The sequence below is a fragment of the Notamacropus eugenii genome, chromosome 3 (genome assembly GCF_028372415.1).
Source record: "Notamacropus eugenii isolate mMacEug1 chromosome 3, mMacEug1.pri_v2, whole genome shotgun sequence".
NCBI lineage: Eukaryota > Metazoa > Chordata > Mammalia > Diprotodontia > Macropodidae > Notamacropus > Notamacropus eugenii.
The window spans coordinates 266,349,278-266,364,910 of NC_092874.1; the positions used below are offsets into that span (position 1 = coordinate 266,349,278).

Here is a 15,633-nt window from a genome sequence, read left to right on the forward strand (position 1 = left end):
ATTAAATGTTTCTTGTTTAAAGTTATAGCAATTCATGTCAATAATGTTTTGGCATTTGTATTTTATGGAATTCTTGGACTGTGCATACATATGTTGTAAGTTAATTCCTTTTGTAAATTTATAAATCATTGTAGTTCTACTTATACATCTAGCAAAGCATACTCATACACAAAAGCCCTCATTGTAGGTTTGCAGACACCAAAGAAAAATGATCAAATAACAAAAATAAATTTAACCTATAATGGCCAGTCGCAAGGGGGCATAGTAGGGCAACAAATAGATAAATGTCCCAGATTTCTAAGTTATAATTTCAATTTAAAATTTATAACATAATATGTGTGCATATATTAGATATATTTAATAACAGTGCTTACTAAAGCTTGACTTGGTTAAGCATAAAGTCTTTTTAAGTGGCATTTTTATATTTAAGGTCATAACTTATTTTAAGAGTCTTTCTGTGATACCTAGCATGGTTTTGTTTCTGTTAGGTTATAGCTGTATATTGCTCATTCCCAGAATTTTCCCCAAAATTAATTCACTGTCAAATGAAAATTTAAAGTGGGAAAATGTTCACATTTGCAATCATCTTTAACATTGTTGCTCCTCAAGCCTTAACAGACATTCATTTGAATGCTGTATGACCTTGTAATGATAAACATAAAGCATAAAAAAGGAAATTTTACAAATTTACTCATTAATAATGTATTTTTTCCTAATTGAATATGTTGATTATAGGTAGATGGCTTTCTACTTTTTTTTTGATTTTTTGAAAATACTGACCATAAATTGATAGTTTCAAAAAAGCCAATTAAACTCTCTGGTCCTCAATTTACTCATCTGTAAATTTAGAGTGTTGGATTCCCAGACATCTTAGAGCTCTAAAATTTTATGATTCTGTGAAATATGATGAAGAGTACAACTCTACCTTGTAAGAATCACTATCTAAAACCTCATTTTAAGAGTAAAAAACAAATTATTTACCAACTTTCATTTAAATTATGTTTCAAAGAAATTACAGCAATTTGCAAACATAATGCTTAATTATTGCTGATACGTATGATAGGAAGTAGACGTCTACTTTTTCACTTGAATGGAACTCTTCATGCCACCAGAGGGCAACATAATCCATGGGAGTCCCAGCATGATTTGTCTTCTCTTTCTTAAGTGTCAGAGACTACAAATATTCATTCAGATGTGGTCAGACAATGTCCAAAAAAAAGAGTTAGACGGAGCTGTGTGTCATCAAGGAGATGGAAGATTGATTGAATGGATTATGGTGAATAAAATGCAAAATTCCAACTTGAAAAATTTTGAAGCAAGTGACCTACTGCACCTAGCTCTATTTTCTAGTGTTGTTGTCTATAAATTTTTATTCGGGAATTTGCTTCAAGGTGAGGGAGGGACAAGATATTTTGACACAATGGCACAAAATTATATATAAATCAATGGTGTTGTACTGGCAAAAGAGGAAGATAATGGTAGGTTATCAGCAAACAGCAGGAGAACAATGGTGTAGGGTTGGCAATCATTTGGGTGGAGTTCAATTTGGATAGCGTTTTATTTTATAAAGACATATGATGAGCTGGAATAGGAGAATTTAGCAGGTAACTGATGATTGTGTTGTTATATGGATTCATAGTATTATTGGTTAGCAAGTATTTTCTTTTTTAGTTTTGCTTTATATAATGCATTTAACAGATTAGCCAACATGATCATTTAAATATACAAATAAGAGGAGTTTAGATGAAACTGAACTTCAGTTATAAAAGTTTTTTCTGTGTACATTAAATGTAATGCAATAGTAATAGAATCATATTTTTAAAATTTTCACTGATGCAACTTTCTTGTTCCTTTTTTTACATCACTGTCACTACTCACGACTATTCCCCCCATACAAGCCCTCCCTTATACCAAATAATTATAATTACACAAAACAAAATTCACACATTTGCTGTGTCTGAAAAATGTCTCTCATTTTGCACTTTCAGTCCATCACCTCTTGGTCATGAGGTAGGAAGCACAATTCATTAACAGTCTTTAAAATTGAGTTGTTTTTTTTTTTTTAATGAAAATGAACATGAACCATTAGTAACCAAACTCAGTTCAACAGTAACCTTTTTTTAGTGGCCTGTGTGTAGAAGAAGAGGAAGGGATTGTTGGTTTGATGATTCAGTTTGGAGTTTAACAGTTAATATTTAGTGAGTAGAAAGAAGAGGGAAGCATAGGGCCGATGATATTATCAAAAAGGGAAACGTACTAGTATCAGCTTGAAGGCAAGGGTGAGGTTTAGCTGGCTAATGATTTATTTAACAAAAAAAAGAATTAAGGTCCATTATGTGAAGGTAGTGCAAAGAGTGATAAAATAGTTCAGTAAATTATGAATAAAGGAAAATTGGGTTGATTATATGCCAAAGAGAGAATCCTTTTGATAAACTCTTATATGGAACATTCTCCTGTGGGAATAAAGTCCATGACAGAATATTTATGTAAGATAGCTAAGTTGAAGGGATCTACTGAAATAATAAAGGTGAACAAATAAGATACAAGGATGCTGATGTTATACATGGAGATGTTCAGACCTACCACGCTAACAACAGAAAACTAGAATATCAAGAAGACCTACTAGGAATTATCAGTATGGAAGGCAGAAGCTTGAGGGAGAATACTTGTCCTGAGAAATAAATGGGAGATGACTGACAAAGGTCTGGTGAGCATCTCTAGTCCTGCTCAAGTAGTCCAAAAGTAGAAACACATTCAACAGAGATCAGTGAGGATCATTAATTTGTTTAGCTGCAGGAGGCAGCAAGACATAATGCAAGGAACGATGAATTTGGAAACAAGATTGGATATTTGGAACAAAGTAGCCACTTAATAAATGTTTATTGCGTAAGACTGGTTAGTTCTAACTTTTATCACCCATCAACCAGGTGACTTTTAGTGAACCATAACCTCTTTAAACTCAATAGTAATTAGAGCAAATAGTAATAATTACACATAAGAGGTCGCTAGGTGGCTCAGTGAAGATGGAGCATTGGACATGGAGTCAGGAAGACCTGACTTCACATCTGACCTCAGGTACTTAGTAGTCACTAAACCTCTGTTTTCCTTAATATACTGGAGAAGAAAATGGCAAATCACTCCAGGATCTCTGTCAAGAAACTTCATGGGCTTTGGGTCCACAGTATCACAAAGAGTTGGACATGACTGCACAGCTAAGCAACAACTTGCAGTGCTTGTAAGGTCAACATTAGATAACCTATTTAAAGATTAAGTTTTATACCTTAAAGTTATATGGATAAGTTTTTACTCTTAATATTACTACTAGTAAAAAGCATAATCAATACTCCATCAACTTCAGAAGAAAGTTGAGGAAGAGAAGACAAGAGCAGGAGAATAGCTAGACTGGTGGGGTGAGGGTCAAGAGGCAGTAATCATTTAAAGACAGTGGCAGCAAGTGCCATAAAAATCCTTAAGTTCCAGTATAATATCAAGGGCTGGCTTTGTAGTTCCTGGAACAGACTGCTCTCAAAAATAATTTTTAAAGACATATTAATAAATTCATCAATCAGATAATATTAAATAACTTTTTTATCATTTAGCAAAAATACAATAATCTGACTTTGGTCATTAACTCGAAAGATATGGCCTGGAACATAGCCAGTCTATTCATTTTATGTGATGCTTATTGCTGTGCAACTCTTGCTGCATGCACATTGATAGAAAGGACTCCAAATCTGTAGTCAAAAGACATGGGTGAAAATTCTGGTTCTGCTACTTGCAATCTGTATGACCTGTTAACAAGTCAGTTAACCCAGACACTGAATTCTGGTCATTGGTAACATGATGAGGTAGGTAATACATGGTCCTCAAGTGCGGCCCTTTGACTGAATCCAAACTTCACAGAACAAATCCCCTTAATAAAAAGATTTGCTCTGTAAAACTTGGACTTCGTCAAAAGGCTGCACCCAAGAACCTAGAAGGCCATGATGTGGCTCCTCACCCCTCTAAGTAATTACCAAAGGCCTCTTCCAACCCTTAATCTATGATCCTTTGATTCTGTGCATTCATATGATGAAGTCCTAATTGAGCTGCCCCCAGCACCAATAGTCTAACCTCATTCCAGGTTAAGAATGTACCTACCCAGTCCCCCCCTCTCCCCGCTAATGTCCTGAATTTTAGTGATACTCCCTGCTCACTAGAACAACAGATGTGTCCCTGTACTCTTAGTTCTCACAGAAACAGCAAGCGTGGGAACCCAGCTATTGCCCCCACCGAGGTTCTGCCCCCAGACCCATTCCTCATATGTCCCACAAAAACAGCAGGTGTGTCTATGCACTCAGCCACAGCCACATCCATCTAGTCCTAGACAGGATTACAATAGCCAGCCAATCAGAAAGCAGTACTACCAGGATGCTCAAGCAGGACGGTAGAAGGGACTTTCTCTAAGTAGGCACCTACATAGTAATAGTAAAGAACTGACCTAGAGTAAACTTATGATGTAGAGAAGCCTATATATACATAGCCCCCTAAATGAGTTTCTCTGTATGCATTATGGGTAATCACATGCACAGTTCCACTGGGCTGGGACCCTTCCTCTATTACCTAATCCCTTAACAAACTCCTCCTGCCTTTTTAATTTTAATGTCATATGCCTATATTCTATGTAAATTTCTTTTATGTAATTGTATATACCCTGTAAAACTCCATCTTGCTTTCTCTTAAGTTGCTGGTTCTTCTTGGAACTTAGCCCGCTTCATGAGAGGCATCACTCTCAGTAAATACCTATACTTGGATTAGAGGTGGTCTGACTGAATTCTTTGAGACAGTTCCACCGCAACACATCATGAAACCCCAACAGTTTTTAGCGTCCCTCAGCACATAGATATCAGAGAATCAATGACAATAGGATACAGAGTTTTATATATCCATAGATAGCAAGGATCATAAGATGTACAAGTGAATTGAAATAAAGGATAAGGAAATTCTAAGAGAAGTCAACAAATAAACGGAATAAAGAAAAATTATGTAGCATACCAACTTTTTAAAAACTTGTTACAAATAGGAGAGTTTGAAGGGAAAAAACATCCATTTGCCAAAACTCATGGAAAGCCATTAGTTTATATAACTGAGCTACATATAATAACAGCATGAAATAGTGGACAGAGTCAACATTGAAGTCTGGAAGAGCTGCATTCACATTCTGCCAGGGACACATACTGGCTGTGGGACCGCAGGCAAATCACTTAATCTCTTAGGCCTCCAGGCAACTCTCTAAAACTAGAGGTGCCAAAGAATGTGTAGGCTGCCCTTGGAGTTTCCTCATTGCAAGTTTCCTTCCCAATCTGGCTCAAATTATGCCTCCAGGCTGATAGAACATCTCTTCCATCTTTTAGTCAAGCAAAAGTGGCTGACCTTCTGTTCCATGTACACTTTCCATCTCTTATCTCCGTGCTTTCACGTGGCTGGGCGTCCCTGAGACCCTCTCAAGAGGTCCTCATGGTCAAATCTGTTTTCATAATGAAACTGAGACATTTTATTTTTTAATATGGTGAATATTAATTGATATAACACAAGTAAACAAAAGCTCTTTGGGGTGTCTTCAATCATTTTTAAGAGGGTAAAGGAGTCCTGAGGCAAAAGAGTTTAAGAACTTCTGGTCTGGCCCCTCTTCTGCCACCCACTTTCTAAGTTTTTAATTCAATTTCCCAAGCATTTATTAAACTCCTGCTATTTGTCAGGCACTGTGCTTAGAACTTGGAATCCACAGATAAAAGTGGGACAGGCCCTGCCTTGGAGGAGCTTACATTCTGTTTGGGGAAAGGAACATAGTCACATCTAAACATAAATCATTCTGATGGAGCACTATTAATCAGGGGCACCAGGAAAAGCACTTTATAAGAGATGGCACTTCAACTCCTTGAAGGGAACTAGTAACTTCACAAGGATTAGGAATAGAAAATGTAGATTTAAATTTTTATTAATACTTGGCTCCACCATGCTGAGAATGTCTCATGTTTACATAACACCTTAAAACTTATAAGATGCTTTACATTGGTTATCTCAGAACCTTGCAACTGCTCAGAACAATAGTCCTCTATTCCACTCTCACACTGAGGATATTGAGTGTTAAGGAGGTGAAGGGACTTGCTCAGGGACACACAGTGAACCCATGAGGCAAGATTCAAGCTTTGGTTTTCCTGGTTCTTCAGTGCTATTTGCACTAGATCACCTAGTTGATATGAAAGGGAGGAAGAGAATCCTAGGCATAGAGACAAGCCTGTGATAACACAAGAGTCTCACATCAAGACATGAGATGAAAAGGTACTGTATAGAGATGATCAAGTCAACCAGTTGGGCTAGACCATCCGGTGCTTGAGGAGGAGAAGGAAGGTGCGATCATCATGGAAAGACAAGGAGCTAGACTGTTGTAAAGGACTCTGATTGCCAACTAGAGAAGTTTGTACAGTACACCAAATTGTAGTGCAGTATGCTAGGTTTGGAGACAGAGGACCCATTTTCAAATTCTGGCTTTCCTACTTATATTGATTTGTGATTGTGAGCAAATAACTTTGTCTCCCTAAGTCTTAGTGACCTCCTCTGTCAAATGAAGAGGTTGAACCATAACGTTTCTGGAGTCCCATGTTGTTTTAGATCTATGCTCCTACTTCCCTAGGCCTCAATTTCTAAAAAATAATAAGAGGTTGAACTAAAGATTCTTAGCTCTAAAATTCCGTGAGTAAACTTATTGCATTTTATAATGAAAATTAGTGGGAAACTAGAATTCATTATGTGAAGATTCTAGTTTTAGAAACTTTGTAGCAATATGTCCAGATGAGACAATATGGTACGATGGAAAGAGCCATGGATTTGGAATTAGAAGACCCAAGTTCAAGTCCTACTTCTGTTACTTATTATATGTGTGACCTTGGGGAAGTTCTATCACCTTCCTGGTCTTAACTCCTCTGCAGGATGGGGCACAACTCAAGCGCCTCTGAAATCTTTTCTAGCACAATTGTAATTCTACAATCTGCTTTGTGAAATAAGATGTATTTGCATGTGATCTAGAACCCCCTCCATATGAATGTCCTTCAAGATGAAATGGTAAATAAAGTTTAACTAAAAAAAAGAGTAAGTTGGAATAATGATAACTAAAAAAACACCCAAAACATAAATACCTACATTTTCTAAGGTTCAGTTTCATTTCTCTCTGAAAAGAACTTAGAATGAATACTTTTTAATTTATCTCACCCCTTTCCTCAACAATAACAAAATTCTATCATTTTTCTAACATATTAGTGTTTATAAAAATTGTAGATTTTTTGTAGATTTTTCTACAAAATTAGTAGCTGCTTTGTAAAGTGACAATAATTGATATTTTTTATACATGTATGCATACGTGTATGTATGCTTATTGTATTTTACTACTTACAATCAAAGGCAAAAATATTAAATATTTACACTTTCTATCTTCATTATGACTTGCCTTAGGATATTTTCACCTTTAAAAACAGATATTAATTAGTAGCTGTTTTGCAAAGTGACAATAATTAATGTTTTTCATATAGATGCATACGTGTGTATGCTTACTGTTATTTTACTACTTAGAGTCAAAGGCAAAAATATTAAATCTTTGCACTTTCTCTCTTTGTTATGACTTGCCTTAAGATATCTTTGTTTAAAAACAGATATTCCAAGACTATTGTGCATTTCTACTTTTTTTCCATTTCTCCATGGAAATTATATTTCATACACACAAGTCACTAGAAAGACCATACGCAAGTCTAGATTTAGTATTGTGGGCCACCATAAGACCAAACACCATTATTTGCTGCTTTTTGTGATGCCTTAAAGTTTCCAAAAACAATCAATCATAGTTGTACCTTTTATGAGAACATTTTCAAGTTTTCTAATTTCACAATTAAAAAGATCATCATTTTCTTGGAGATTTCTCTCACTTTAAAGGGTAGATTTCAGATTTTGAAACTCCCAATGAACTTGTTATTTTATAAATAGTATAGATCAGTTTTTACTTCAAAATACTTAAATTATACAAAATATGTTCTCACCTACTATAAAATATTGAAAGAACCTGTACCAATTAAGAAAAGACTAGTTTATCTGAAGATAATTTATGTAACAGTAGAAGATATGATTCTGGGCCTTAAAGTTCTTACAAGAACCTTGACTAGAGGATGCACAGGGTAGGTAAGGGAGAGGGGTATGCAAAAATAAACATACAAGAAACAAGCAGATGATATAGACAAGTTAAATATATTAATATACAAATTACAGCTAAATTATGAGGAATGTGAAAAAGGTCATTGAGTTTCTTTGAAAGACTTTTTGGAGATAAAGATTAAAAGTTACATCTTAAGAGATATAATGAATTTTTATATAGCTCTGGAGAGGCAGAAGGAATAGGTGTTAATTAGTAGATTTTGTTCCAACTAGAATGAATTGAGATTAACTTCTTGTTAATTCTTGTCTTTCATGATTAGCCATTTTCAATGTCTAAGCTTTCAACAAGTTGAGATGATGTGTGATCAAAAACTCCTAGTCATAAAATGTTATCATTTAAAGAGATAGAACCCTTGCCTCCTTATTTGAATAAATGGGAAAACAAGGTTAGGAAGATGACGTGAACTTTCCAAGGTCATACAGTAAGTTAGGGGCAAAGTCAAGATTTGAAGGCTCTTCCACTTTGAGAAGAACCAAAAACAGTACGCTCTAGAACATGCTGTTTCTTATTTTCTTAGGAAGTGAAATGAAAGTTTACATGTCAGGTCCCATTTATCGAGAATTATTTACCATCCTTCACATGTAAAATAACACTGAGGAACTGTTGCTCCCTGACCATATGACATATTTGAGAATATGTCAGTGCTTTTCTATCTATATTAACTAGGAATAAATAGTGCTTTTTTAGGGGGGGGGGGGGCTGACCTAGCAATAAGATAACACTTTAGCAGATTTCTGATCAATCATAGTAAATTCCAAGAAGCATGATCCTGCACATTGTCTGGGGTGCCCTCAAATAATTTAGTAAAGCAAATGCCAAAAAAATAGAAAATAGGGACCAAGATTTTCCTTGATCCCAAGAAATGTAATCTCTCTGTTGTATGGAAATTTACCTTCCTAAGGATAAACTGTCACTTAAAGATTAATTGAAATTGGGATTTGTAGAACAATCAGATTACTACATTACTATATAACATTTGCTTAGAAAGTACCTAACTCTTAAATTCACACATAATAGCAAAACAACTGTTCATTTTAGTCAGTTGAGTCAAATAACTGATCAATCAGTATTTTAAAATTCAAGAGTCTATTTTTGTTTTTGCTAGTTTTATATTGAATTGGCCACTTAGTCAATACAGTGGACCCATCCATACTTTACACTGCTTATTTTCATATCCATTGTCAGAATGCCCCCAAACCCAGATATATCTTTGAATTGACTATGAGTTGGAAAACTACAGATGGGAGCATGAGGTTAGTAAATAGCTCTTTAAAATGTTTTTGATTACAAATCTTAAACATAAGCAAACAAAAAACCCTTACCAATTCCCAGGTTTTTTTTAAACACCATAATCTTAAACACTAATTACAGTTATTAAACACATGGAATTTATATTATATTTTGTTTTGAAATGCTTAAGTGTAATTCCTATCTAGAGTTAATCCTTTCTCACTTCTTATTAGACAATGCAGGTAAAAACAAAAACAAAACAAAACATAATAAAAACCATCATTTGTACTCCAAAGTATCACATGGTTCACTAATCAACTTGGCATCGCAAATACTTTTCTTCCTTACCATTTTCTGTAGCTTCTCACTATCCTCATATTATTCTTTTATATACTCCATTCATTTTCCCAAAATGCTCTAACAGAATCTAATTTCCCCAACATTAGATTCTATAGCATCAAGTAATAAATCTTGACAATGATTCTTCGAAATGGAACATTTTCCTCCATCCTTATTTCTCTTTCCTTATTTTCAACTTCCACTTTATTTTATATGTAATTAATTGATATAGACTGTCAATTGAATGTAGAAAGATAGTGGGATGTCAGTATTAATCTATGAACATCTTCAAGAGCAAAGCAGATGAAGAAAAAAAATCCTATTAAAACTAATCCAGTTTCAGATGTGTTTAGTTCCTCCCCTCCCCACTCTTTTTTTTCCCCCATTTCCTATAACTTACTCCAGTGCTTTCTCCAAAGACTTGGATTTGAATCTGGCTCTACCATTGACTAGCTGTATGTCCTTGGGCAAATCACATCCTTTCTGACCTTTAATCTTCTCATCATAAAAATTAATGGTTTGGGTTTTATGATCCCCAAGGTTACTATTTCCAGCTTCAAATTCTATGATCTAGTTCCCAGTCTTCCTCTCCTGATAGCCACAGTATGCATCAAGTGGCAGAAATAAAGAAAGGGACACAGGAGCCATTTTAAAGTAGATGAATGAATTAGTAGATAGATGTTATATATCCAACTAAAGCATATTTAAATTTTCTTTAATTTCACCAAAGCCTCAGAACTTTTAAAAATGGAAAAATATGCAATAATAAAGGGGAATCTTAGCCCCAAAGGGAAGAATAATGCCTATAAATAAGAATATTATAGTTGTATTAATAGTTGATTTACCATGGATATTTTAAAATATTGACAACTAATATTTGTAATCAGAAATGAAAAGAATATCACAAACATTAATCTGTATGATTTGGTTCATTCTGTTATATACACAATTTAGAAGTAAAAGAACATCATTATTTTGTTCATATAAATGACATGAAAAAGGTTCTGACTTTTTAAGTGACTTAATCAAGAAGAGCTATTTCAGGGAATGAGTGAGCCAGCAGTGACCTTTGATTTTTACCTTCTTTTTGTCTAGACCCTGCTGTGCGCCTGGCATTGTTCAAAAATAATGGAAAAAACCAACCCCCTGTGAAGCCAGCAAGGAAAGCACACCGTTCCAGACAGGGGTATTTTGAAGGTAAGTAGGGGTCAGTCACACCTATCAATTAAGTTACAAACATAAAGATTAAATAATGACTTTAAAATACATAAAAATTCTCAATGAAGTATTCAAAATGTATATAATTAAGAAATATATCAATACAGTACTCAAACTATGATTGAATAAAAGTTAAAAATAATACTCAGCAAAAATTTAAAAAACAACAAATGAATTATCATATCAGAAGTTTATGTTGCACTTGTACTAGAGTTATATGAACTTACATTCTTAGTGACACATATATGTGTGCATGTGTATATGCATCTACATCTATAGATATATGTGTATGTATATATATGTATATATACACACATCATGTATATGAAAATTTTAACCTCGCACTGCTTTTAAAGGTCATTCTACTTCTCTTTTTTGTCTACTTTAGTTGTTCTGCCTGGTTAAAAACGGAAATGAATATATGATATGAAATGAATATATGTTGCATATAGATTTAATTAAGTTCTATGGATTTTCTATTGAGGGTTGAAATCCTTGAGTGGATTCAAGAATGTGCTCTCATCTCTTCTGCTAGAAAAAGTCCCACTCCCCCTCTGCATTATTTAATAATAACACCTCCCAGAGTCATTAGGAAGATCAAGTGAGATAATATTGGTAAAGTGCTTAGCACAGTGCCTGGCACATAGTCAGCACTGTATGGTTACTAGCTTTTATTAGTTTTTTTTATAAAATATACATTAAAGTGTTCAGAGAATCAGAGAATGCTGATTTTACTACTTGAAAAATGAAGGGATTGCTGGTATTGAATTGAAATGTTACTAAGTATGACTGAAACAATTAAACAGATGTTTCACAACTATCCCTATGAAAATCTACCCTTTTATAGTATTGCCTGTACTTTCTTAGAGGAGTGATGAGCCAGAGAAATTAGAATACCATGAAATGTTTAGAACTTTAAATTCAGTTTTATGAATTATATATGAAGTAGGCATTTGAATTCATTACTTTCTACTTCTTTGTTATTCCAAAAATTGAGGTATTGTGCTGGTATTTCTTGTGTATCTATTTCTTCATATGTTAATTTTTTTTGAAAGTTACAGCTGATCATATAACTCTAGCCACAGGATCACTTAGTCACTATCAAAGAGGGGGTCAAAGATACTAAGTGTGAATTTTAAAAATTTATTACTGTGTGAGTGAAAGTTTGTTTTTTTAGTGAGCTCTTTAAATACTTTATCAATAAAATTAAGATTTGTAATTTTAAGCAAATCTAATCTTCCTGCTGTATGCTCAGTGCTATAGTTTTATTTCTTTAAATGGGGGAGAGAACGGAAATTCTAACTAAAATCAATAGCAACCCCACAGATGTTACCTGTTAAGTAGGAGGATTGTTACTTTGGAAAGGGGATGCCCTAGGAAGAGCGACAATTAGAGCTTTTTTGCCCCTTTAAGCTGGAACATGTCTCAGGAGTAGAGAGAAGGAAACCTTTCCAGTATAAGGAATTCTGTTTGGCTCTTTCCAAGGGACGTGCAGATTTGTTACAATTAGAACAGGAGGCGTATACTTGTATGTGTAGTCTTTGTTGTATGTAGGTGGAAAAGTACACACATGTATGTGTATATGTCTATATATATACATATATATGTGTGTGTGTGTGTGTGTGTGTGTATGCATGAGTATGGTAGGATTAGCCAAAATAGTACTGGATAAGGTGACCCATATATGGACGGAACATTTCCATGCATGCTTCATTATATAAGGCAACATATTTGTACTTGTATCCTTTTCCCCATGTGAAATGTGTTTGGTTTACTTTTTCTTTTCAACCTCAAGTGCATCTGGCATTTCATTAATTTCACAGAGCAGCTTTTATGTACTTACCAAATTTTCAAGAGACTAACAGGCATTTGAAAAAAAAAAGAATTGGAAAGAAAGAGCTTTGCAAAAACAGTTGTATTTGGAGGTTTGCTTTTTTTTTTTGGATTGGAAAAATGCAAATTAAATTAACAATTGGACATACTTCCTGAAGAAGTGAGGAAGGTCTGATTTAAGAGTAACACTTGCAACATCCATTTAACCATATATCCACTGGGGATGGTAGTCTGTGGAACACTACATGGAACAACTTCTAGGCGCAATGGGAAACCAAGACTGGTTTGGCAGCAGTCATAATTTCCTTGGTTTTGTTTAAATTAGGCCATAGTATAATTTGAATGCTGTCTTTCCTAATTTCCATTTGGTTTAAGATAGTTCTGTGTGAAGATTTTTAAAAATCCAATCTCATTTTTAATATTTTACATTCTTGAATCTGTGATTTTTAAAATATTCTTTATAATACCCTTAGGACATATTTAGTATTCATTTAAGCAATGATTTACTGATGTTCCCTTATACCTGTGTGTGTATCAGGATCCAGATAGTTAAAAGAGAATCTTTTTTTTTTTTATCTCTGTGGGTCTTTGAAAAAGAAATATGCTTATTTTGAAGAATAAATGGTCACTATCAATTAGTATATCTTTAGTATGTTGATAAAAGTTGCCAAAAAACAGTTCTTTACTTTTCCCAACTGAGTGATCTAAGGATGAATAATTATCTCTTTCTCTTGCTCTATATTCTGTAAAGTAGCCTGCTACTAAGACAACACAGTTATTCTTCCACTATCCCCTCTTCATGAAGTATTGACAAATGAAAGAGCTATGTCCAGATGGAGGACACATGGTGTAGTACCAATGCTGATGAATTAAGATTCTGGTACTTCATTAGTACAAACATGCACCATTTGTCAAGGTCTGGCAGACAGGGCCTGGCTGCCAGGTGTAGACCTTTGACCAGAAGAAAGCTGAGTAACCTGCTGACCTACACCTGCCTCCCAGGGTAGACTCATGCTTGTGCCAAGCTTTTGGTAAGCTCTTTCTGTAAAAAGAGGCAGACTGGTTCAACATTAGGTTTTCCATGTTATCCCATGGTTCTTCTTTTCTTGACCCAACCCTTGTCCCAACTTTGAGTCCCAGCTTTAGGTTATTTCTCTTATTTAGTTAACTCACCAGGCAGCTAGCTAGTAGGTGGTATGGTGGAGCTGAGCCTGGAGTAGGAAGACCTAAGTTCAATTTAGACCCCAGACACTTCCTACCTGTATGATCTTGGGCATTTCACTTAATCTCTGTTTTCCTTGGTTTCCTCAACTGTAAGATAGGGATGATAATAGCATCTGCCTCAGGGACTTGTTGTCAGGATGAAATGGGATAATATTTGTAAATTGCCTGGTACAGTTCCTGGTACATAATAGGTGTCACATAAATGCTAGCAAATAATAAGAATGTGTTATTGTTATTATTATTTACTGGTCCTAATTTTTGGCTGTCTTCTGAACCTGCTTGCTACTTATGTTACCTTTGCTTTGAGTTACCCTACTTTAAGTTCCAGATGTCAGTTGTTAGTCTTGGATCTCTGTATCTTTCGTGACCCCTAATTCACAATTTTCCATCACAGGTTTGCTTTCCTGTTTCTAGTCCTCAGCACTGATTTAATGCCATTCCTTACTGCTAATTATTAACACAAAAGTTACTAATATTATAAGTATGGACTCATTTTCTCTTTTTTTAAAAAAGGACTTCTATATATGTCTGTGATTGTATACACACACACACACACACACACACACAACTATAAGTATATGTAAAGGGGGCAATGAACAATCCTGAGATAGATATCTCTAGCCTGGAAGGAATCTCATCATCCTTTGTGGTTGTCTTCTCTAACCTCCTCTGATTTGAGTCATCTCAGATTGTGGGACCCAGAACCCCAGGCTTTTGGATCACCCATACTTAGAAGTATGGGGGAGGGAACACAAGCAGAAGATGCAGCCAGAGTCCTGAGGCCTGGGCATCATGTGTGCATGCTGCCATATACGACCAGCATCCATGGCTGTGGGGCGGGGAGAGAAGTCACTCTGTCCCACCAGTCACAGGAAGTCCCAGACAAAAAGTTTCATTCCATACATTCTGGAGATGGGAATAAGTGAGCATTCTTGAGGATTGCCTCTCTTAGAAACTTCTGCCTAGTTCTGTAGCCAATAAGGGGAACACTCTGTCATGTTAGAACACAAAGTTTTAGAGCACTTGGCCAAAATTTTTGTGACCCCAGGACCATTGGATCAGTTTACCTACATTATATACACAACAACTATAGTTAAGGGTAAATTATAAAAGCATATGTTTCGGGGTGCTGTATGTGATAACAGAGGAAGTAAAGAACAATAGACTTCACTTGATCTGTAGCTTCTTAGGCCTGTCTGGCAAAATGAAGAAGGAGCTATGGGTAGGACCAACCACTCCTGAAGGCATTCTTAAGAAAAAAAATGCAGATTTACACTTTCTGCCTTTTGTACTCCTTAGTTTTGGCCCAATATTTATTCCTTTAATACTCTACTTTGAACTTCTTAGTTGGTATTGTGTTGCAGTTTTATGAAACATTAGCGACTGAACTTCTCATTTATTATGAACCTCTCAGTTGATGACACCTTCTCTACTGACACAGATCTGTACGTTTTCTGCAACTTAAAATATGAGTTTCCTGATGCCATAAACATACTTAACTACCTATATGGAAAACATCATACCACTTGTCAAAAGGGTTGAGGGACAAT

At 35.1% G+C, this 15,633-nt stretch overlaps 1 protein-coding gene across 5 annotated transcripts in view; it reads left to right on the plus strand.

The window, feature by feature from the left end:
- Window positions 1-15,633, plus strand: part of LRRIQ1 (leucine rich repeats and IQ motif containing 1) — a 297,422-nt gene that overhangs the window by 159,008 nt on the left and 122,781 nt on the right. For all 5 annotated transcript variants that reach the window (XM_072655502.1, XM_072655506.1, XM_072655503.1 and 2 more), the window contains one exon: window positions 10,904-11,005. In XM_072655502.1, the coding sequence (XP_072511603.1) occupies window positions 10,904-11,005 (102 nt within the window). The remainder of the gene's footprint in view (window positions 1-10,903; window positions 11,006-15,633) is intronic.